General features: G+C 40.0%; 1 protein-coding gene across 1 annotated transcript; it reads left to right on the top strand.

Annotated features, from left to right (window-relative positions):
* The first annotated feature begins 13444 nt into the window (after nucleotides 1-13444).
* On the top strand, nucleotides 13445-23302 carry LOC145029452 (uncharacterized). Its single transcript, XM_078977973.1, has 5 exons — nucleotides 13445-13525; nucleotides 13824-13904; nucleotides 14771-14833; nucleotides 16579-17783; nucleotides 23101-23302. The coding sequence occupies exons 4-5, from the start codon at nucleotides 16580-16582 to the stop codon at nucleotides 23136-23138; spliced, it is 1242 nt and encodes a 413-aa protein (XP_078834099.1). The 5' UTR covers nucleotides 13445-13525; nucleotides 13824-13904; nucleotides 14771-14833; nucleotide 16579; the 3' UTR covers nucleotides 23139-23302.
* Nucleotides 23303-23580: the final 278 nt, after the last annotated feature.

Here is a 23580-nt window from a genome sequence, read left to right as displayed (position 1 = left end):
TGAAGTTGTTCAGCCATATTGTCTCCTTAGACGCTTCGCTCGCTGCAATGTACTCTGATTCGCACGTTGAATCAGCTATAGTCTCCTGTTTGGAACTTTTCCAAGTCATTGCTCCTCCATTAAGGGTAAAGACCCAGCCCGACTGTGAACGGTAGTTGTCCCTGTCGGTCTGAAAACTGGCGTCACTGTACCATCGCACCTATAAGTCATCACTCCCACCGAGGACTAGAAACCATTCCTTGGTCCTCCGAAGGTACTTAAAAATATTCTCAACTGCGGTCCAATGTGCTTTGCCAAGGTTCCCTTGATATCTGTTGACCATGCTCAAGGAGAAGGCCACATCAGGACGAGTACAAGTCATAGCAAACATGATCGAGCCAACTGCGGAAGCGTAAGGTACTCGACTCATCTTTGCTATCTTGAATTTGGTACTCTAACTTTGAGTCTTACTCAACTTGGCATTACTTTGGATTGGTAACTCCCATTTCTTGGAATTCTCCATACTAAAACGTTTTAGTACCTTGTCCAAGTAAGTATTATGAATAAGTCCTATTAGTCTTTTACTCCTATTTCTTATTATACTTATTCCCAAAATATTGGCAGCCTCTTCGAGGTCCTTCAGAGCGAAGCACTTCCCAAGCCAAGACTTTACTTCCTGCAACATCGGGATGTCATTTCCTATGAGTAGTATGTCATCGACATACAATACGAGGAAGCCTACTATACTCCCACTGGCTTTGACATATACACATGATTCATCCTCGCTTCGCAGAAAACCAAACTCTTTAACTTTCTCATCGAAACAAAGATTCTATCTGCCAAGACGCTTGTTTCTGTCCATAAATGGACTTCTCAAGCTTACACACTCTATTGGGATGCTTTGCATCGAAAAAACCCTCTGGATGATTCATGTAAACATCCTCAGCCAACTTTCCATTAAGAAAAGCGGTTTTCATGTCCATCTGCCATATTTCATAATCATGAAACGCAACTATTGCGAGCATTACCCTAATAGACTTTATCTTCGCAACTGGTGAGAAGGTCTCACCATAATAACCTCTTTCTCTATTATTTCTCAAGTCAAGTTGCTTTGGTGAAGGCAACCTAAAAGGACCATGCACAATCGGTTCAAATACAAACCAAATATAGTTATGGACTTAGACACTAATCCAACATTTACTTCATCAGGTTGAGGATCTCCACCCACCTCTAGTGTATGGCTACTTACCTGTACAACCATTGCTCTGCAATATGGAGTAACATTGTATTTTATAATATTTGGGTTTATCATTACCTAATACTTTACTTAAGTCTTTCCTAAGGGTTGTATCCATATACTTACAATGAATCTATTCATATATTGAACTTCTGATGGTTTAAGTCTAAATATCAATCTATGGAATTTAGTTCATTTAAACTACTGCTTTGATACCATGATTCGAAGACCCACACTTCATATGATCGAGAGAACCCCTCTCTAAAATTTATCCACATCATATTACTCCAAAACATGTTACATGCATATTTATAAACAATATTTTACATTGATAGTTTAATTACAAAAGACTGGGTACAAACCGACTATTAAGACTATTACAAAGTATTATATTTATTACATAACTACCTAGGGTATTATAGTTTTATACATACATGAACACTAATTACCAAAGTAATAGTATTATCTATTCAAAATCTTCTAACAGTATATGTATATACTGGATCCTTATTACCTGCAATGGTTAAACACTGAGAGGGATAAGCAGTGACGCTTAGTGAGGTCAATAATAGATACAATATAACGTTATGCCATATATATATATATATATATATATATATATATATATATATATACACACTTCAATATGGCAGAAGCAAAGAGGAACAAGGAACAAAAAAGGCATATCTGAATCATGTGACAAGCTTTCCATATCAATCAATGAGACATAACAATTTCCATACTTGATATACATCAATAAAGTTTTGGCCCAAATGGCATAGAAGACATACACTTTCTAATTAACATTTTAGTAGAATTCAGGCTTTTAGCCCTATCCAGCCTTCTGTCAATGCCATAGGGATAGAAGTCATGGTCAAGGGTACAACTTTTGCTACCATAATAACATGAAATAATAACACAAGATAATAACACGGAAAAGCACATAGCACATATAACACATAACATACAATTTTTCATATATATATTAAACTCACCGTGATTTTACTAGGGGTTAAAATAGTAATTTGGGCAGCACTTCGTTACCATAAGTAACTTTCTTCGATGAAACCGGGAACTTTATTGGACATCGGGCCTTGCGAGGGTTGAGCTTCAAACCGAAAGGATAAATTTTTCAAGGTCTTCGGACACTTCGGGACGTTCTTCGGGTGTTGGGTATGATCCAGAGGCTTGGGGGAAAGTTGGAATGGCTTAGAAATGGGTTTATGAGTGAAAAGTATGAAATTTTCTAACATTAGCCGGGAGGGTTCGCACCTTCCTATTTATAGGGCGAGGCTCGGATCCGAATGGAGGAGGAGGATCCACGCGGCAGCTTCGCAGGCGAGGGGGCAGGTGGCGAGTTCGAGACCGAGACACGGGGTGTAACGACCGTAGATCCGGGCTAGTCAATTTAGAGATAATAGGGGTCGAAAACTACTTTTCGACAAAAGATTATTTAGAATAAATAATATTAACCAAGTTTTAGAATATCTCTAAAGGGTTTTGTACATATAAATAACTCCGAAATCCGAGTTATAACGAAGAAGTTACAACCCGTCGAAGTTTCACAACGGAACCGACGCAGCACCGGGTAACGTAAATAGTGAATTTACAGTAGAGCGATTTTTGGCCTTAGTGATCTAAACAAAAGTTGTAGTATACATTAAACTGAGAACATACAAAAAAATAACACCCAAATTTGACTTTGTATGAGGATGTTATGAATTTTCTAAGATTTGGCATAGCAGTGCAGGGTCCAAAACTCGAATTTTAGATCGAGCGGTTTTGCCCGACACAACCTAAATGAGAATCGAATATCTCGTTAATAGTAGTGCAACTGTAAAATACATACAAAAACGGACGTCAGATGAAGAAGTTATGAATTTTTAACGGACTATTCCTGTCCCGACCTGTTAAAAATATAACTTTAAAAATAAAGTCAAAATTAGCCGATAGAGTCTAAACGAAATTTGTAAAGTACGGTCCCGCCTAAGCGTGGATATAAAGAACATAAAAAACGGAGCTCATATGCAAAATTTACGGATTTTAGAAGATAATTAGTTTGTGGGGTAATCTATGAGTGCCACGTGGCGTAATCTAGGCCACACCTTCTTCCCCACGGCTTGGAACAAGATGGCGACACGTGGCAACGAACGCGCTGCGTTCATGTAGGGAACATGCCGTGTTCACGAACGCGCGACGTTCATTTTGGGAATGCACTACGTTCGCACCGAACTCAGCCTAAAAATAGAGGCGTAAATCACTCACACCTTCACCATTCTTTTTCTCTCAATACTCCAAACCTCTCCTACCTAATCCCTAACAACTTCCAAGTGCTAGAGGCAAGTCCTGGAGCGCCAGAAGGCTCCGAGAAAAAGAGATTTTTGGCTCAGGATCGTTGCTCCAGCGAAGCCCGGTTTTGCGAAAAACCCGCTGTAAGTGAGCTACGCCTACCCTCTCGTTAGTATATCTTATGTTTTAATATAGCAATGTTATTAGGACATTATAATAAGTATTTGGGCTAATATTATGAGTTATATAAGTGTCATTATAATATCTTATAACCATTTGCGGTACGGAGAATCTGGTTTAAAGGGCTGTATAGGGTTGTTGGATTTCAGAAGTGCTATATGCTAAAATGGTCCTGCCCTCTGGTGTTTTATGTCTGACCCCTGTCTGTATATAGTGGTTGAGAAATATTGTTTCGTTCTTATATATTAGTAATAATAGCAAGACCATTAATTAGTCTCGGTGAATATTAGACTAAACTCTAGTGGTAATGATACTAGGGTTTGTCAAAGGAAAAATTGTGTTAAGAGTAACGAAGTGCTGTCCGAGTGCCGAGTCACCAACTTTTCAAGTGAGTGCATGGTCTCTTTCATCTTACACATAGATATGAAGTATTTTATATAAACTACATGCTATGTGTGCATATTATCTGTATACTTTCTATATATACTGGATGAATGATTTTATACAAGTTTTATATGATTTAAACTGTATATATCTTTATATCTACATAATATGTTAGGTAAAACATGGGTAGATGAAATATGAGTTGGATGATGAGTTGAGAGGTGATATAGACCATGAGGTAAGGGTGTGAGGTGGACAATGTGAGAAGCTTTGTTCCCAAATGTTGGCCTCGTCATCTAGTAGAGTATGGATGACAACCGCAGACTATTTTAGACGGTCCAGTGGAACACTAGCAAGCTCGCAACCTCTGGTGTTGTGAACGATGTGTTCACCGGTGTACTCTAAAAACCCATTGACATGTATTGCGAGTGAACTCTCGAAAATGATACTGTCAATAAACGAAATCACCTTAGCAGCTGTGCCCGAAGGACAATACCGGCAGCTGCGCCTCATAGAGAATGTCACAATCCTGGCAGCTGCGCCTAAGTGATAGAACTAGCAACTATGCTTTATAGTTGTGTCATTAACAACGATGGACTTCGTACCTATTCCTTAGGATAATCCTTAGGAATAAATGAATGCGAAATAGCTGATTCTTAGGGTAGATCGTTAAGAGTAAAGAAGATAATGAGGATGAGTAATTGGGTTAACTGTTTGATGATTAAACATAATAATTATATTATTGTGGGTTGAAACCCTATGTACTCACTAGATTTCCCAACCTGACCCATTCAATTTATTTATATCACAGGTGTTGATATGAAGTCACATTACACTGAGAGATTAAGGAGATATAAATCACTAGTGATAATGAATGTAAGTTCTGTTTATGCTTATTTTTCTGTATTGACGATAACATCCCAAACGTTTTAAAATGAATAAAAATACTTTTCTTTGGAAATGCTTTGACAACGTATTTATCATGTTTTACTAGGAACAAATTCCGCAACATTTTTATTAAAAGGGGTACTCTGATTTTTATAAAGCATAAACAAAATCGGTCTTTTCTGGGCGTGAAAATGGGGATGTCACACAGGGTGACATGCGGCAACAGATGCGAGGGCAGCACACACGTCGGAACCGGAGACAGCTCACTTTGGACGTGGCGTGACTAAGAAACACGTCGGATTCTAGTTGGACCTCCGCTTCGGATGACTCATCAGATTGGACACATGGGTACTTCGCGGGCAAGGGTGACGTGGCCGAACCCTGGCCATGCGAAATTTCTCGGATTTTGTGAATTTCTCGGTTTTTGTGTCCCAAACTTCAAAAATCCATAAATTTCGCATACGAGCTCCGTTTTTTTACGTTCTTTATATGCACGCGTAGGTGAAATTATGCTATAAAACTTTCGTTTAGACTCCGTCGGCTAATTTTGAATTTATTAATATTATTATTATATTTTTAACAGACCGAGACAGGAAAAGTCCGTTAAAAATTCATAAATTCTTCATCCGATGTCTGTTTTCGTCTGTTTTTTTTACCGTTGTACTTCTATTGACGAGACATTCGATTCTCATTTAGATTGTGTCGACTAAAAATCACTCGATCTTTATTTTCGGATTTTTAGTTGTCTACTGTTATTCCAAAACTTATAAAAATCATAACTTCCTAATACGGAGTCGGATTTGGATGTTCTTTTTATGAAAATTCTCGGTTTAACGAGTACTACGACTTTCATTTAAATCACTAGGGCTAAAAAGCAGTTTATCAAAAACTCACTTTTTATGCTAAATAGTGTTTGCCGGTTTTGTCGTTGATCTTCGATTGGTCATAACTTCTTTGTTATAACTTTGATTTCGATGAAGTTTTTGCCTAAATGTTTCTAACGAGATTCTTTACAACTTTCAATAATAAAATTTTACTATTTCAAATTTTATATTTTCGTGAAATTTCAATATTTGACATTTGATTGGAATCTCTTAAGACTTCCAATATTTTCCGAGAGATTTTAAACATAGTTTTACTTTATTTCTAGTAAAAACACCATCTGTTAGAACTCAACGCTCAATATCATATAATATTTCATAATATTATTTATTTTTAAACTACAAAACATGATAACTGAACGTGTGTGTTACACTAATTCTTTATTATTATTATTATTATTATTATTATTATTATTATTATTATTATTATTATTATTATTATTATTGTTATTATTGTTGTTGTTGTTGTTGTTATTATTATTATTATTATTATTATAAATTTCGATAACCATATAAAATTCGAACGACTATATAAAACGGAATAAAAACAAAGTTTGTCTTTATTTATCATAAATATTAATTAATTTGGTATTACATTTGCATGGTGCGTTATGCGGACTGAAAGCATTTAGTTGAACAATTATATACTCATGCTGCAGGATATTCTGATTTGTATATACGGAGAAGTCTAGACAAAACATCAGACATTAGGTATGCTCATTGTAATCAACTACAACATAACGGTTAGGGTGAATCATAATTTATCAATAGACGATAATTGTATCATTTGTTTCTAAAATAAAGATAAACTTTGCTTTTGTTCCATTTTATATAGCCGTTCAAATTTTATAATGTTGTTCAAATTTTAATATGTTATCCGAATTTTAAAATGTTGTTCGAATTTTATATGATTATTGAAATGTATAATAATAATAATAATAATAATAATAATAATAATAATAAAATATAAAATAAAAGAAAGAAAAAAAAAAACAAAATGAGAAAGAAAAAGAAAATATGATGTAAAATCAAATTTAAATAATTGATTAGATTGATATTAGAAGATAAAATTAATTAAGAAGAGTACTTAGGCTACTCCATCCGGAGGTTTTGACGAGCCGCTTACTAAATCTTTAAGAAAGAAAAAATTAAAATTGATTTATTTTTGGTGGCCTAGGCTAGATCTTTGCCTGCTTTCCTTATCAACTTTTTGATATGTGTTCATCTTTGAAGTGGTTATTTAATATTTTTTTAGATAAAACATATCATTTTTAAACAAACAAATATTATCTTAATAAAAAATATATAGAAAAATTACTAAAATATGTAAATTTTTTGCCCTGTAAACGTATTTCATATCCTATTCCAATTCTTTATATCTAAATCCTTTTTATTTAATTTTATATTTAAATTAATTATTTATTTGTTTTGAAATAAAATATTTAGATTTAATATTTCTATTAGTTTTTAGTAAAATAAAAACAAACATAGATTATATTTATTAAATAAAAAATATGTTTGGATTGGGTTGCTTATGAGTATGAATAATTGGATTGGATTGCTTTGGAAAGATGAAAGAGAAAGAAATTTTTTTATAGAAAGATTAGGCTGTGTTTGATTGCTAACGGGAATAGCCTTATAACACAACCTTATAAGTTCGAGTTTTCTATAAGTGCTTTTGTAGTTTTTTATTAGATTTCTATGAAAGAAAAGAAGTTTGATTGATCAACGTTTTTTTTTCTTTTGCGTTAGTAACAAATTATTATATTAGGCAAACCTTAAAAAAAGCCACTACATTATATGTTATTTTTGTTTTTAATATCGTGTTTTCTTTCCTTCTTCTTACAAAAAAAAAAGAAAAGAAAAAAAAGTAAAAACCCATAATTTCTTTTAAAAAACTGCCAAACATTTCCTTTATCTTTAAAATCTGGTTTTGATATTCTTTTTCATTTTTTAAAGTTAGTTTGATATTTTCCTTAATTTTTTTTTATAAACTTTATCTTTCGTAACAACATTAAATATAGAGAGAGTAACCTAATAATTGGTCTATGAATACCAATCTACTATTTTTTTTCCATATATAAAATAAACCAAGTTTACGTATTTGGCAAAACTAACGGGTAGTTGGTAGTGAATAGTTGTTAATTTTATTTGTTATATAAATATTCGGCAAAGATATATACACTTTTATATATATATATATATATATATATATATATATATATATATATAATTGTTAACATATCGTGCTTTTCGTTTTTGGCACAAAGTTTTTATGCAAATAAAACAAAAAACAATTACATTTTTAGATATGTCAATGTTAGGGAGATAATATCACTATCGGATAACATACTTTTATAAATTGGTTTAAATGGTCATTTAAGTTTTTTTTTCATATGTTGGGCACAAAGTGCATTTTTTTGAGGTTTAAAAGGTCAATTTTAGATATGACTGGATAACTAGGTAACTTAGACGACTTGGTGGTTCCATTGGCGGTATAAATCTATGTGGCAGTTTAGTCAACAGAGTGGAAGTTTGGTTTTTGTTTAAATGAAAAGAAAATTTGAGATTGAACAAATCTAAAGCCCCTCTCATCCACTACTAAATACCGATCACATGTTTTGCAACATAAGATGCAATTTATACAAAAAAAAATTCCAACACCTTCTGATGATTTGGATTTCTTCGCTATTCTCATGAACAAATAGAAGCATCACACGCTTTTCTTAAAACCTCTTCATTATCATTTTAACCAACGCCCCTCTCAAAGACTACTAGGGCCCAAACAATCGACGCTTACCGAGTACACTTCCTCTGGTGCGACTCGAGAATCTCAAATTAACCCTGTCCTCTGCAACTTTGAACACAGCTATGATTCTAGAGTTCTATTGACGCCCCCTATTGTGAGAATACAAATACCCATCCTTGCAGCAGATTAAGGTACATGATGACCCCTTCATCTATGATTTCTTGAGCATGATTACCCATTCACTGTGCGATTCTGCCGGTTCACAATTCCATATGGTGTGATTGAGGGTATGCCTAATTTCATCGAAAGCTCTACCCATTTCCTAGAAATTTGACCATACATAACCATTTTGCATCGGTGTTGGGCAAAACACAAGCTTTTACTATTCTTACATAATCTCTATGAAATTGAGTTTCTTTCCTTTTGTTTTTGAATATCTTCTTGTTGTTGAATCTCTTGTAAGCAAAAGTGAAACCCAAAAAAAGGAGAGTTCAGATCAAAGCTCCAAAACTTGTAAAAATTGTGTTTTTCTTTGTTCTTGATTTGGAAACAATGTGTTGGAGACAATGAATTAAATTAGATTCCTTCTACACCGGTTAAATCAGGTAACAATGACCAATTAAGCAGGTCAATATGTACTTTGTGTCCATAGAAAGTAAGGAAAAAACCTTAGGGACCATTTAAACTAATTGGTGAAAGTTCATTACCAAACAATGATATATACTCGTCAATATTGATATGATCTTATCATGTTATTTCAAACCACATAGATAAATAATTGTCACTTTTAAAACAACTTGTAAACACTTGCGAAAACCACAAATTTAACAAAATTAGAAAAACCAGATGGGCTTTTCTCATAAAAAGAAAATGAAGTGGTGAAAAACAAAAACAAGATATAAATAATGTTTTTCTTAAATTTAATCTCCTATATTAATAAAAGAAACCTTTTGATGACATGTTACTCTCACAATTCATTTTCAATTCATTGTTAAATTACTTCAATACCCTTGATTATTTTAAATTTGGTATTCCTTAATTGCATATCCTAGTATCTTAAATTAAATTTCACAAATTTGACTTTTTTAATTTTAATTTGAATTTACGTTTAGAAAGGTTGGAATATGATAAGCTTTAAATGCAATTCAAAATCAACAATATCATCAACAAATTTAAAATGCTTAAAATTCGAAATTCATTATAGAAATTTGTTAAATAAAATCCCATGATACCAGGACCAATTTTGTGAATATCATTATAATCTTATAGTTTAGAGTTTTGACCGACCATTTATACAAATTTGTAACTAATAGGGGATAATACAAAAAACATGATTTGTAATACTTTGATTTATTTTAAACAACATTATAGAGATGACATTTTACTTTCAATTTGATATCACTATCTTTGATTTATTTTAAAAAACATTATATTATAAACAAGTGATAACCTTTGCTTTCAATTTGATATTAATATCGCCGTAACTTCACCACCATTAGATGTTCAAATAACAATCTGATAATTTGAAATTTTTGATAACAAGGCATAAGCTAGAATAATTGATAATCTGAAACAAGACATAATATGGAAATAAAAAAAACAACATTATTTTCCAACACTAAATATCTGAAACAATGTATAATCTAATAAAAAAAAATCTGAAACAAAGCATATTTTGAAAATTTTGAAACAACAATAAAGTTCCAACACCAAACACCTTCAATCCATTTTTGTTTAAGGTTTAACTAAATCTTAGTTTCAGATTGGATCTAAGTTATTTAGCAATAAAGTAGGAATGTAATGAAAAAATCGAATCACCTAGTGTAAGTGGAGTGAGAGTAAACCAAGAAATTAAAAAAAAAAAAATCTTATAAATAATTTAAATGTTTTATAAATATTTTACCCATAATTTTCATGGGTTGTAACCTATTTTTATTTCCTTTTAAAAGATAATCTATATTTATTGTGGAAAGTGGACGTGGAGGATAGGAGGGGACGTTTCAGTATTAAACAATAATATTTTCTCTATATGTCAATCATCATCATCATTGAAAAATAAATTAAAAAGTTGATTTTAAAAAGCCCCGTTGATATTCAATTCATGTCCCTTTTGTTTTTGGCTTTAACTTTAAGGAGATAAAGGTTTCCGTATAAAAGTGAAAAGTCTTTCTCTCCCCGTGCGGGGTCATAGTTTTTGAAAATGCAAATTTCATAAATGTACTCTAAACTATTTTACCAATAAAACAACAAATTATATCTAAATTTAGATACCTTTGTTTTCTCTTGAACACGAACATTGTTAGGCAAGAGTGTACTCACATACCCCAGTGAGAGATGAGGTGTACTGTGATGGTTGTGCGGTGAACACCACACCCTCTGGTGTGCAGTGAGGTCCGATCCCTACATAAGAAGATACACCGTGTTTTTTTTTTTTTTTTTTCATGTTTCATGTTGTTGTACTGTATAATGTTCATTGTTGTATATTTTGAGGGAATGAAAGGTGATATTTTTTATGAGTAAAGATGTAAGAGGACAGTGAGAGATGAAAAAAAAAAAAAAACGAACTATATCCCTGCCTTAAGTTGATATGATTTTTTTTTTCTTTTCTTTTTCACGTCTCTAACCTTTAAATGCCAAATAAATTAAAAAAAAAAGCCAACAAATTATGTTTAAAAATGGATTCCAGTGATATCCAAATACCTTTTATACGCAATTGCAATCAAATACTAAACTCAATAAGCAATTACACGACGACTATGAAAGTTTATTGCGTTGTTGTGAAATTTGAATGTCCAATTATCCAAACAATAACCAACAGTTTTTTAATCTATATGTGTGGTGAGATGCTTCCCTCCATAAGATTGGAGGTTCAAGTCGAGATAAATAGAATTCAGAAATATTATATAAGAGTAGATTAATTTGTGCATGCATTTAAAAAAAAAACAATAAATATAATAAAATAATGAGCGGTTGGGCCATTTGTGAGCTTGGGCAAGTCAAGACTCAAGTGAAAGAATAACAAATAATCATGCATTCATGCCTTTAAAGTTTAAATCTTAATTTAATCTAGGCCAACATTTAGAAATGTTTTGCACAATAATCACGATATTTAGTAATAAATCAATAAATATGAAAAGCAATATAAACATAAAATAAAGAAAAAAGTGTTTAGGACCAAAAATAGCAAAAAGCAAAAAAAATATTTCAACACAAACCAAAGAAAATGCACATTACATGAACCATTTTTATTGTAGTTTACTCTAAATAAAATTATGTTTTCCTTACATTAGTCATATGAAAACAAGGGTTCGTCACACCAATAACCAAAAAAAAAAAGTGAAATTAATATTACAAAATGATCATCTTTCAATATTCACTTCTACTTTTATGTTTCAATTGGTTATTGTTTATAAGTTTCATTTATAAATTGTTTCTTGTTTCAATTAAAAAAAAACCCAGTCAATTTCAGTTGTTAGTAGAGTAGGTATATTTTCATCATTATATGGATTGTTTAGTTGTAGCAGTTTGATTATTGACATTTGAGTAAGCTTTGTTTGCAACAATCAATTTGTTGCAAATATTTTTAGATAAAACTGTAAAAATATCTCTCTGGTATGTATTTTTTTTAGGATTTTAATCCAAACCACGATTTTTTTTTGGTTTCGTGATCCTTTTGGACTACTTTGTATATGAAAATAGTACATTCGAAAATTGAAATGACTATAATACCTTGAGGCATTTATTTTTCATTTTTCTTTCATTTTTTTTAATTTAATATTTATTTATTTATTTTAACAATTAAAAAATAATAAAAAAAAACCCACATATCTCTCTCTCTCCTAAATGATCATTTTCTTCCTCAAGTAAACCCACACAATTTCACACATAGATACACATTGTAATTACACATATATACACACACTAAATGATATGCTTCGATTTGGAATTGAAAAACGATTTCTTGTTCTTGGTTCTTGTGCTCTTCTATCTTCAACCTCCATTTCAAGAACAAACCCATATTTGGTCTTCATCGTGTTCATCAAAACTCAGGTCCGATCTTCATCTTGTAGAGTCATTCTTGTTGTAGAACCTCATCAGTGCTCCAATCTCGTCCTCTCCAGCTCCAGTTTTTTATCCAAATATGGTGGCAAGCACAATTGTTTCCGATTAAGAAAGGAGGGGCAGTGACCGGAGGAAGGAGTGATTTCTGATTCACTCACAAATATACCTTCTTGAAACAATTTCAGATGCATACACACACATATCTCCTAATTCCTGCTTACCGAAAAGAATTTTCCCAAACCAGAAATCGATTCAGACGTGTCTTTGCCGGAGGTAGGTGTAGGAGGCGTTGTTGCTAGTGATCAACTGCAGACTGGAAATGAACAGATCGAAACACAGTTGAATCACCACCATCAATGTCGACACATATGTTGAACTAGATCACGATGTGGGTATTGCAAAAAATTATGAGATTTAAATGAATCAGGTTAGAGCAAGTAGGTCTCCTGTTTTCATCAATGAAGTTTTTGAAGGTTTCAAAATCGAAGGTCAATAATGAAACCATGGTTACTTCTTCATCGATCTTGAAATGGTTAGAACAACATGGTAGAGAGGATTGTATGATCAGAAAATTAAAGCTAATTTCTTGATATGGGGTTTGCTGGTTTTTGGGGGAAGATGACACTTACTGAAGAACATTGTTTGATTGTGTGTGTGTTTCCCCTGCGAAGTGCATGCTGTTCGATGAAGTTGCTAGTTTTAGAACAAATGAAGGATTGGTGGAGTTGAAGAAATTAATCTAGGGAGGGAGGGAGGGAGGGAGGGAGGGAGGGAGGGAGAGAGAGAGAATAATTATTTATTTTCTTTTTCATTTAAATTAAATAGAAAAAACATAAAAATATATATCAGAAGGGCATTTCTAGCACCTGGTTTCCGGTATGTGAATTTTATTTGAGCATTGCCCTAATTTAGCCTTGGACTCGGCGAGTCATAGGGTCCGACTCGCCGAGTAGGGACGTGACTCAGGACACGTTTTAAGTGGGCGACTCGGCGAGTCCATATCATGGACTCGGTGAGTCACCGCTGCTGGATGAAACCCTAAGTTTCAAGGGTTTGCACCCTATTTAAACCCTCATTCCGCCCCAACTCGTCCCCATTCACCCCCAGAACTCCCCCAACATCGTTTTCCCTTATTTCTTTGAGAGATTGAAGTGTTCTTGGTGTGTTCTTGAAGGTTTTGAGGAGAAAGAGGAGTAGATCAAGAAGAGGAGAAGGAGATCAGCCATCTTTGTGTCATTTCAACATTTTCCTTGAGGTATATCTCGTTTTTCCCCTGTTTCTATGCTTAGGATTTCATTTGGGACACTCTTGAGCAATTCTTCAAGCTTGTTTGTGCTTAATGTTTCGTAATAAGTGGATTAACCTTTAGATCTAGGCAAGATTGAGCTCCAGGAGCTCACATCTGTGAGCTTTATGGCCCCATGTGGCTTGTTCATCCTAGATCTACCCGTTTGAGGCATTTTGCACCCTAAAATCCACATTAGTGAATATCCACACGTAAAGTTGGAAACTTTACGTGTGATTTGGGTCCTAGAAGCCCAAATCTATGAATGGCATGGACTGAAATCGAGTAAATCTGTGTATTTGGTGGATGCATGGCGGCGACTCGGCGAGTCTGGTCGCGAGTCACCGATTTGGTCCCTTCATGATGTGTCGAGTTGAGCCGTGAGTCACAGGGGGTGACTCGGTGAGTTGGGAGCTGAACTCACCCATGTTAGGACTCGGCGAGTCAATGCCCTGACTCGGCGAGTCCAAGGCAATCTTCATAGATCAAGAACAGACTCGGCGAGTTGTTCATACAACTCGGCGAGTCTTAGCATAAAGTGTTCTTCGGATGAAGATGAACTCGACGAGTTGTTCATACAACTCGGCGAGTAGGATGAAGGAGTTGAATGACAGTTAGAAGGTGAACTCGTCGAGTCATAGCCCGACTCGACGAGTAGAACCAGGGACCCAGGACAATGGTTTGCTAGGGACTCGGCGAGTGGTGATCCACTCGGCGAGTCGGGTCAACTGAAAGTTGACTCTAGCATTGGCTTAGAGCTAGACCAGGGGTAAAATGGTCATTTTACCTACAGGACAGTTAGCAGTGTTTGATTGAGTATGTTGTGGGAATTGCAGCCGGAGGACTCCCGGAGCAGCAGCAGTCAGTTAGTTCCCGATCAGTTCAGCAACTACTTTGAGGTGAGTTACCTTCCAGTCGTAGTGGGTCTAAGGCCACACGGCCAGCCCACCAGTAGGAGATGTATGATAGATGATTGTCTTTGTGATATCATCTAGGTTTGCTATTATCTGTTATGTTGCATGCTATCATGATACGTTATATGCAATTGTAGTAGAGTTCGATTGTTAGGACCGCTGGGTAGTCAGACACCCCAGAATTATCTGACTGTATGTGATGGTATGCTTGTATGTTGGTCTATTATGTTATGCGATAGAGGTAGCGGTAGGGGACCAGTCCCCGAGGATCGGTTGTTAGGACCGATGGGTAGTCAGCACCCCATAATGGCTTGACATGGGTAGTCAGCACCCCAGAATGGCTTGACACGGGTAGGACGGCACCCCAGAATGGCCGTATGGGTAGGTCGGCACCCCAGAATGGCCGTACCGGGTAGTCAGGCACCCCAGAATAGCCTGGCAGTATGTATGTTATGTGTTTGTATGGTATGTGGTACGTTGGGGGAACTCACTAAGCTTTGTGCTTACATTTACAGTTTTGTTTTCAGGTACCTCTGCATCGAAGGGGAAGGAGCCGGCGCGGTAGCGGCACGTCATACACACACTCTTCGGTTTCCGCATTTACGAGAAATTCTGGGATTGTACTATGATATTTTGATGGGATGTATGGTTTGACCTTTTGGAACATGGTTACGATGTGTTATGGTGTGATCAAACAATGTTTTTATTTATTAATGTTTTCTAAAGTAATATTTTAAAATGAAATTTTCGGACGTAAAAATTGGGTCGTTACAAGTTGGTATCAGAGCCCTGGTTTGAGGGATTCGGACACGCCTTCGGGAGTGTTTGGACTCAAATCGAGGGATTGAAAGATTTTCCAAAAGAAATGGTTCTTTAAAACCCGGAAAAGAGTCATAAGAAAGAGCAAGTGTGTGACGTGCGCGACCGACCGAGCTCAAGTAAGTATTCCCCATAGTACCCATACAAGTTTATGTTATGTTTATCAGCTTACGTAGAACTGCATGCTAGAATAGGCTAAGGATCTAGGAGTGATGCCTTATGTGCTTGCTTATGTGTTACAGTTTTATGAATATTGCATGCTAGAATTGAGTAGACAGCAGTAGGATAGCCTGTTTAGGTTATGCCTGAAGGTATGAGCTTAGCATCCTATGTTAAGTGTCGTTTCTTGTTATAAAAATAGATTTGGCTTGAGTCTGTTTTCCCTTATCCGAATGCTGCTTGCTTCGTGCTTGGTGGGATTCTGAGTAATGGGAGTTAGCCACTAGGTAAACACATCACACCACATGTAATCAGGGTTGAATAATCCCAAAGTATTGGAACTGGCCCTACTGCGCAGCTCTTGTTTGAGTCCAACCGTTGTAGGGACGGATCTTTCACTTGAAGGACTATCTAATCCTCATCACATGTGATGGTGTTTAGGTGGTGGCTAACTGGCATTATGAGGAGACCTACAGCAGCTGAGGACCAGTCGTGTTGAACTTGAGTTTTCCCTAGGGCAAGCCTAGGATGAGAATAACAGAGAGTAGCAGTAGTAAAGGGGAGCTGGTGGAGTCGAGGAATTCCTCGAGAAGGTACGGATAGATGTGGAAGGTAGTATGGGCCCGTACTACTGAAAGCAGAGGATCCGTACCCGAGCCGAGGAAGGCCAAGACGAGACCAAGGAACCTGTAAGTAGTTGAGATCCCTCAGAAAGTAGCAGTACCACTAATGATTATTATGATGTTTTGCAGAATGGTGGTACTTCGACCGAGACCGACAGATGGCGGGTCAGGAGAGGGGTCAGGTTCGGGATCAGGCATCGAGCCGATTGATGAGAGGCTACGTGAGTTCATCACGTCGGAGATCACTAGGGGCATCCTTGAGTCGACCCCCATCATCTTTGGGTCGATCAAGGAAGGGATCGTGGAGTTGATGGAGGATCACCTACGGGCATTCAGGAGCGACTTGGCCTCTAGCCAGTCGGGATCTCGCACACTGACCTTCAAGGACTTCAGGGGCAGTGGTGCACCGGATTTCCATGGGGTGAAGGACCCCATTGTCGCCAGGCGATGGATTGCGGATATTGAGTCCGCCCAGTTGACCAGCTTCTGCCCTGAGGGGTCGAAGGTGAGGTACGCAGCAGGGTGTTTACGGGACCGAGCCCGGGATTGGTGGGAGTCAGTGGGTGACTCGATGGGAGCCTCGGCTATCGAGGCAATGACCTGGTCGGACTTTGTGGCTAGGTTCAGGGCGGAGTTTGCACCAGCGGTCGAGCTTCAGCAGCTGGCCAGGGAGTTTCTAGACATGAGACAGACGACAGAGACCGTGGCGGAGATCACCGCCAAGTTTCGGGAGAGGGCTTTATTGGTGCCCCAGTATGCAGGTGACGAGGATATGAGGAGGACTCGTTACCATGATATGCTACGAGCTGACATTCGGGAGCATGTTAGCTTTTCGGCTTGCCCTACACTGGACTCCATGATTGCCAGGGCTAGGGAGAGAGAGATAGATTTGGAGCACATCCGGAAACGGAAACTTGAGGACGGTCAGGCAGCAGGGGCTTCTGGGAAGAAGCCCAAGGGATCAGATGGGAGGCCGAAAGGCCAGTCGGGACCGAGCCGCTGCAGGAGGTGCGGCAGGCCGCACGAGGGGGCGTGCAGGATGGGATCGTCAGGCTGCTACAAGTGCGGCAAGTTTGGGCATATCAGCAGGGATTGCACTGCTCCCGCGACAGTTATTCAGACATCGGAGTTGCTGTGTTTCCACTGCAACCAGAGGGGCCACAAGAAGGCCAATTGCCCCATGTTGACAGTTTCAGCGCCAGTGAAGGCGCCAGCTCCAGCGACCCTGCGGATCACGGATGGCCGTCAGGGCAAGGCAGAGGCTCCAGTGGTGAGGAGTCGGGCATTTCAGTTGACTGCCGAGGAGGCACGCGCCGCGCCCGATGTGGTGACGGGTATGATTCCTTCCTTCTATCTTTTATTTTTCGTTGTTACGATATTGATATGTGCTCCGTATGTATACATGTGTATTAGGATCGTTCCATGTGAACGGCATCCCGGTTCGGGTATTGTTCGACTCGGGTGCATCCCGATCGTTTGTTTCTCTTGCTCTTAGCAAGAGGTTTCATGAGACTTCAGGCGAGTTAGATTGCCCGTTAGAGGTAGAGATTGCTGACGATCGATCGGTGCGAGCATCGATGGTGTTTCGAGATTGTGTTCTGCGACTGTTTGAGGAGCGTTACCTGGTAGACTTGGTTCCCATTCCATTGCGTGGGAACAAGGTGATTATTGGTATGGATTGGTTGAGCCCTAATGGGGCAGTGATAGATTGCGCACAACAGCTAGTGCGAGTCAGGACCCCAAGCAGTGGAGAGTTAGTGATTCATGGAGAGCGGCCGCAGTGTGGACCCACTGTATGTTCAGCAGCGAGGGCTAGGCGCTACCTTCAGCAGGGATGTGCGGGTTATGTCGCGTATGTGATGGATACCCGGGAGGCGGGTAAGGCGACCGTGAGCGAGGTCCCGGTGGTTCGAGATTTTGCTGATGTTTTCCCGGAGGAACTACCTGGGATACCTCCGGAGCGACAAGTGGAGTTCAGGATTGACCTCATTCCCAGTGCGGCTCCGATAGCCAAAGCACCATATCGGTTGGCTCCTCCCGAGATGCAGGAGTTGTCTACGCAGCTGCAGGAGCTGCTGGACAAAGGATTTATTCGGCCGAGCAGTTCACCCTGGGGAGCACCGATTCTGTTTGTAAGAAAGAAGGACGGGTCGCATCGGATGTGTATAGATTATCGGGAGCTGAACAAGGTAACGGTGAAGAACCGATACCCGCTTCCAAGGATTGACGACCTATTTGACCAGCTTCATGGAGCATCTTGGTTCTCCAAGATTGACTTGCGTTCAGGGTATCATCAGATGAGGGTCAGGGAGGAGGATATGCAGAAGACTGCGTTTCGAACGCGCTATGGTCATTACGAGTTCGTGGTGATGCCGTTTGGGCTCACCAATGCTCCTGCCGCGTTCATGGACCTCATGAACCGCGTGTGTAGACCGATGCTGGATCGGTCTGTGATAGTCTTTATCGATGATATCTTGGTCTATTCCAAGACTCGGGAGGAACACGAGGAGCATCTGAGGGAGGTATTGGAGACCCTGAGGAGGGAGAGCTTGTATGCCAAGTTCTCCAAGTGTGAGTTTTGGTTGCGCGAGGTGCAATTTCTTGGACACCTCGTCAACCAGAACGAGATTCTGGTTGATCCGGCCAAGGTCGAGGCCGTGATGAGATGGGAGGTCCCGAAGTCTCCATCCGAGATTCGGAGCTTCCTGGGATTGGCGGGCTACTATCGGAGATTTATCCAGGATTTCTCCAAGATAGCCGTACCCCTGACACGTCTGACGAAGAAGGCCGTGGTCTTTCGGTGGGGACCCGAGCAGCAGGCTGCGTTTGAGATGCTGAGACAGAAATTGTGTGAGGCACCGATCCTAGCCCTGCCTGAGGGCGTAGAGGATTTTGTGGTTTACTGCGATGCGTCCATTTCAGGGTTGGGCGCGGTTCTGATGCAGAGGGGGCATGTCATTGCCTACGCTTCGCGGCAGCTCAAGCCTCACGAGGCAAATTACCCGACGCATGATTTGGAGTTGGGGGCGGTGGTCTTTGCCCTCAAGATTTGGCGGCATTACCTCTACGGGGTTCGGTGTACCATCTACACGGACCACAAGAGTTTGAAGTACCTCATGGACCAGCCGAATCTGAATATGAGGCAGCGGCGATGGTTGGACGTGGTGAAGGATTATGATTGCGAGATCCTTTACCACCCGGGGAAGGCCAATATGGTGGCCGATGCGCTTAGCCGCAAGACGGTGCCGATCAGGGACGTCTGTTTGAGGATGACTGTGGTGACTCCCCTGTTGGAGCAGATTCGGGAGGCTCAACAGGAGGCTATCAAGGAAGAGCATCGGAAGAGCGAGCGTGTGGTGGGTCAGGTTTCCTCCTTTGATTATGATGGCAGAGGACTTTTGACATTACACCGTAGGGTGTGGGTGCCGTATCACGGTGGCGTGCGTCAGACTTTGATGGAGGAGGCGCACAAGTCCCGATTTTCTATTCATCCCGGGGCGACGAAGATGTATAGGGATCTTCGTCCGGATTATTGGTGGCCTTGCATGAAGCAGGATGTGGCATGGTACGTCGAGCGGTGTTTGACCTGCAGGAAGGTCAAGACCGAACATCAGAGGCCGCATGGCAAGATGCAGCCGTTGGACATTTCACTGTGGAAATGGGAAGATATCACGATGGATTTTATCACAAAGCTTCCCAGGACCGCACGGGGAGTGGATTCGATTTGGGTCATCGTGGATAGATTGACCAAGAGTGTTCACTTTATTCCGATTCAGGAGAGCATATCGGCCGAAAAATTGGCCGACATCTATATCAGGGAGATTGTGGCACGGCATGGGGTGCCAGTATCGGTAATCTCGGATAGGGATGTGCGTTTTACTTCCAGATTCTGGAAGAAATTTCATGACGAGTTGGGCACTCGTCTACATTTCAGCACCGCCTTTCACCCGCAGACAGATGGTCAGAGTGAGCGGACCATCCAGACTTTGGAGGACATGTTGCGGGCGTGTGTACTGGACTTCGGTGGTAGCTGGGATACCTATCTTCCTTTGGCTGAGTTCTCCTACAACAACAGCTATCACGCGAGTATTGACCGACCCCCGTTCGAGATGTTGTATGGGCGGAAGTGCAGAACCCCGATATGCTGGGGGGAGGTTGGCCAGAGAGTCATGGGAAGCACCGAGGTGGTGCTAGAGATGACCGAGAGGATCCAGCAGGTTCGGAGCAGACTTCAGACTGCTTAGAGTCGGCAGAAAAGCTACGCCGATAGACGTCGATCCGACTTGGAGTTCCAAGTCGGGGATATGGTCCTCCTGAAAGTCTCACCTTGGAAAGGTGTCATTCGATTCAGGAAGCGGGGCAAGTTGGGCCCAAGGTTCATCGGGCCGTTCAGGGTTGCAGCCCGGGTGGGCATGGTGGCGTATAGGCTGGATCTGCCAGCCGAGCTCAGTCAGATCCACAGCACCTTCCATGTTTTGCAACTGCGGAAGTGCCTGGTGGACGATTCAGCAGTAGTACCGTTGGAGGATATTCAGGTTGATGGCAGCTTGAATTACATTGAGCGCCCAGTCGCAATACTTGACAGAAAGACCAAGACGTTGAGAAACAAGAGGGTAGAACTAGTAAAGGTGTAATGGCAGCACCGCAAGGGTTCGGAATGGACTTGGGAACCGATGGACGAGATGATGGAGCATTACCCCGAGCTGTTTCAGGACCGGGCAGCAGACTTCGAGGACGAAGTCTAAAATAAGTGGGGGAGATTTGTAGCACCTGGTTTCCGGTATGTGAATTTTATTTGAGCATTGCCCTAATTTAGCCTTGGACTCGGCGAGTCATAGGGTCCGACTCGCCGAGTAGGGACGTGACTCAGGACACGTTTTAAGTGGGCGACTCGGCGAGTCCATATCATGGACTCGGCGAGTCACCGCTGCTGGATGAAACCCTAAGTTTCAAGGGTTTGCACCCTATTTAAACCCTCATTCCACCCCAACTCGTCCCCATTCACCCCCAGAACTCCCCCAACATCGTTTTCCCTTATTTCTTTGAGAGATTGAAGTGTTCTTGGTGTGTTCTTGAAGGTTTTGAGGAGAAAGAGGAGTAGATCAAGAAGAGGAGAAGGAGATCAGCCATCTTTGTGTCATTTCAACATTTTCCTTGAGGTATATCTCGTTTTTCCCCTGTTTCTATGCTTAGGATTTCATTTGGGACACTCTTGAGCAATTCTTCAAGCTTGTTTGTGCTTAATGTTTCGTAATAAGTGGATTAACCTTTAGATCTAGGCAGGATTGAGCTCCAGGAGCTCAGATCTGTGAGCTTTATGGCCCCATGTGGCTTGTTCATCCTAGATCTACCCTTTTGAGGCATTTTGCACCCTAAAATCCACATTAGTGAATATCCACACGTAAAGTTGGAAACTTTACGTGTGATTTGGGTCCTAGAAGCCCAGATCTATGAATGGCATGGACTGAAATCGAGTAAATCTGTGTATTTGGTGGATGCATGGCGGCGACTCGGCGAGTCGAATAGGTGACTCGGCGAGTCTGGTCGCGAGTCACCGATTTGGTCCCTTCATGATGTGTCGAGTTGAGCCGTGAGTCACAGGGGGTGACTCGGTGAGTTGGGAGCTGGACTCACCCATGTTAGGACTCGGCGAGTCAATGCCCTGACTCGGCGAGTCCAAGGCAATCTTCATAGATCAAGAACAGACTCGGCGAGTTGTTCATACAACTCGGCGAGTCTTAGCATAAAGTGTTCTTCGGATGAAGATGAACTCGACGAGTTGTTCATACAACTCGGCGAGTAGGATGAAGGAGTTGAATGACAGTTAGAAGGTGAACTCGTCGAGTCATAGCCCGACTCGACGAGTAGAACCAGGGACCCAGGACAATGGTTTGCTAGGGACTCGGCGAGTGGTGATCCACTCGGCGAGTCGGGTCAACTGAAAGTTGACTCTAGCATTGGCTTAGAGCTAGACCAGGGGTAAAATGGTCATTTTACCTACAGGACAGTTAGCAGTGTTTGATTGAGTATGTTGTGGGAATTGCAGCCGGAGGACTCCCGGAGCAGCAGCAGTCAGTTAGTTCCCGATCAGTTCAGCAGCTACTTTGAGGTGAGTTACCTTCCAGTCGTAGTGGGTCTAAGGCCACACGGCCAGCCCACCAGTAGGAGATGTATGATAGATGATTGTCTTTGTGATATCATCTAGGTTTGCTATTATCTGTTATGTTGCATGCTATCATGATACGTTATATGCAATTGTAGTAGAGTTCGATTGTTAGGACCGCTGGGTAGTCAGACACCCCAGAATTATCTGACTGTATGTGATGGTATGCTTGTATGTTGGTCTATTATGTTATGCGATAGAGGTAGCGGTAGGGGACCAGTCCCCGAGGATCGGTTGTTAGGACCGATGGGTAGTCAGCACCCCAGAATGGCTTGACATGGGTAGTCAGCACCCCAGAATGGCTTGACACGGGTAGGACGGCACCCCAGAATGGCCGTATGGGTAGGTCGGCACCCCAGAATGGCCGTACCGGGTAGTCAGGCACCCGAGAATAGCCTGGCAGTACGTATGTTATGTGTTTGTATGGTATGTGGTACGTCGGAGGAACTCACTAAGCTTTGTGCTTACGTTTACAGTTTTGTTTTCAGGTACCTCTGCATCGAAGGGGAAGGAGCCGGCGCGGTAGCGGCACGTCATACACACACTCTTCGGTTTCCGCATTTACGAGAATTTCTGGGATTGTACTCTGATATTTTGATGGGATGTATGGTTTGACCTTTTGGAACATGGTTACGATGTGTTATGGTGTGATCAAACAATGTTTTTATTTATTAATGTTTTCTAAAGTAATATTTTAAAATGAAATTTTCGGACGTAAAAATTGGGTCGTTACAGCATTACAGTAATTTCAATTTTACGAGGGATCAAATTTACATACAAACATGGTCAAAAGGACCACGAAGCCAAAAAAATTTGGGGTTTGTACTAAATGTTGGATTAGTGTCTAAGGCCGTAACCATATTTGGTAAATACTTGACCCGGTTGCCTTCACCAAAGCAACTTGAATGGAGAAATAAATAGAGAAAGAGGTTATTATGATTTATTAATATGTTATAAGAATAATATAT

This window comes from Lactuca saligna, chromosome 2 (assembly GCF_052625555.1).
Source record: "Lactuca saligna cultivar CGN05327 chromosome 2, ASM5262555v1, whole genome shotgun sequence".
Classification (NCBI taxonomy): Eukaryota; Viridiplantae; Streptophyta; class Magnoliopsida; order Asterales; family Asteraceae; genus Lactuca; species Lactuca saligna.
Note: the sequence above shows the minus strand (reverse complement) of the source record. Positions and strands in the feature narration are given on the sequence as shown.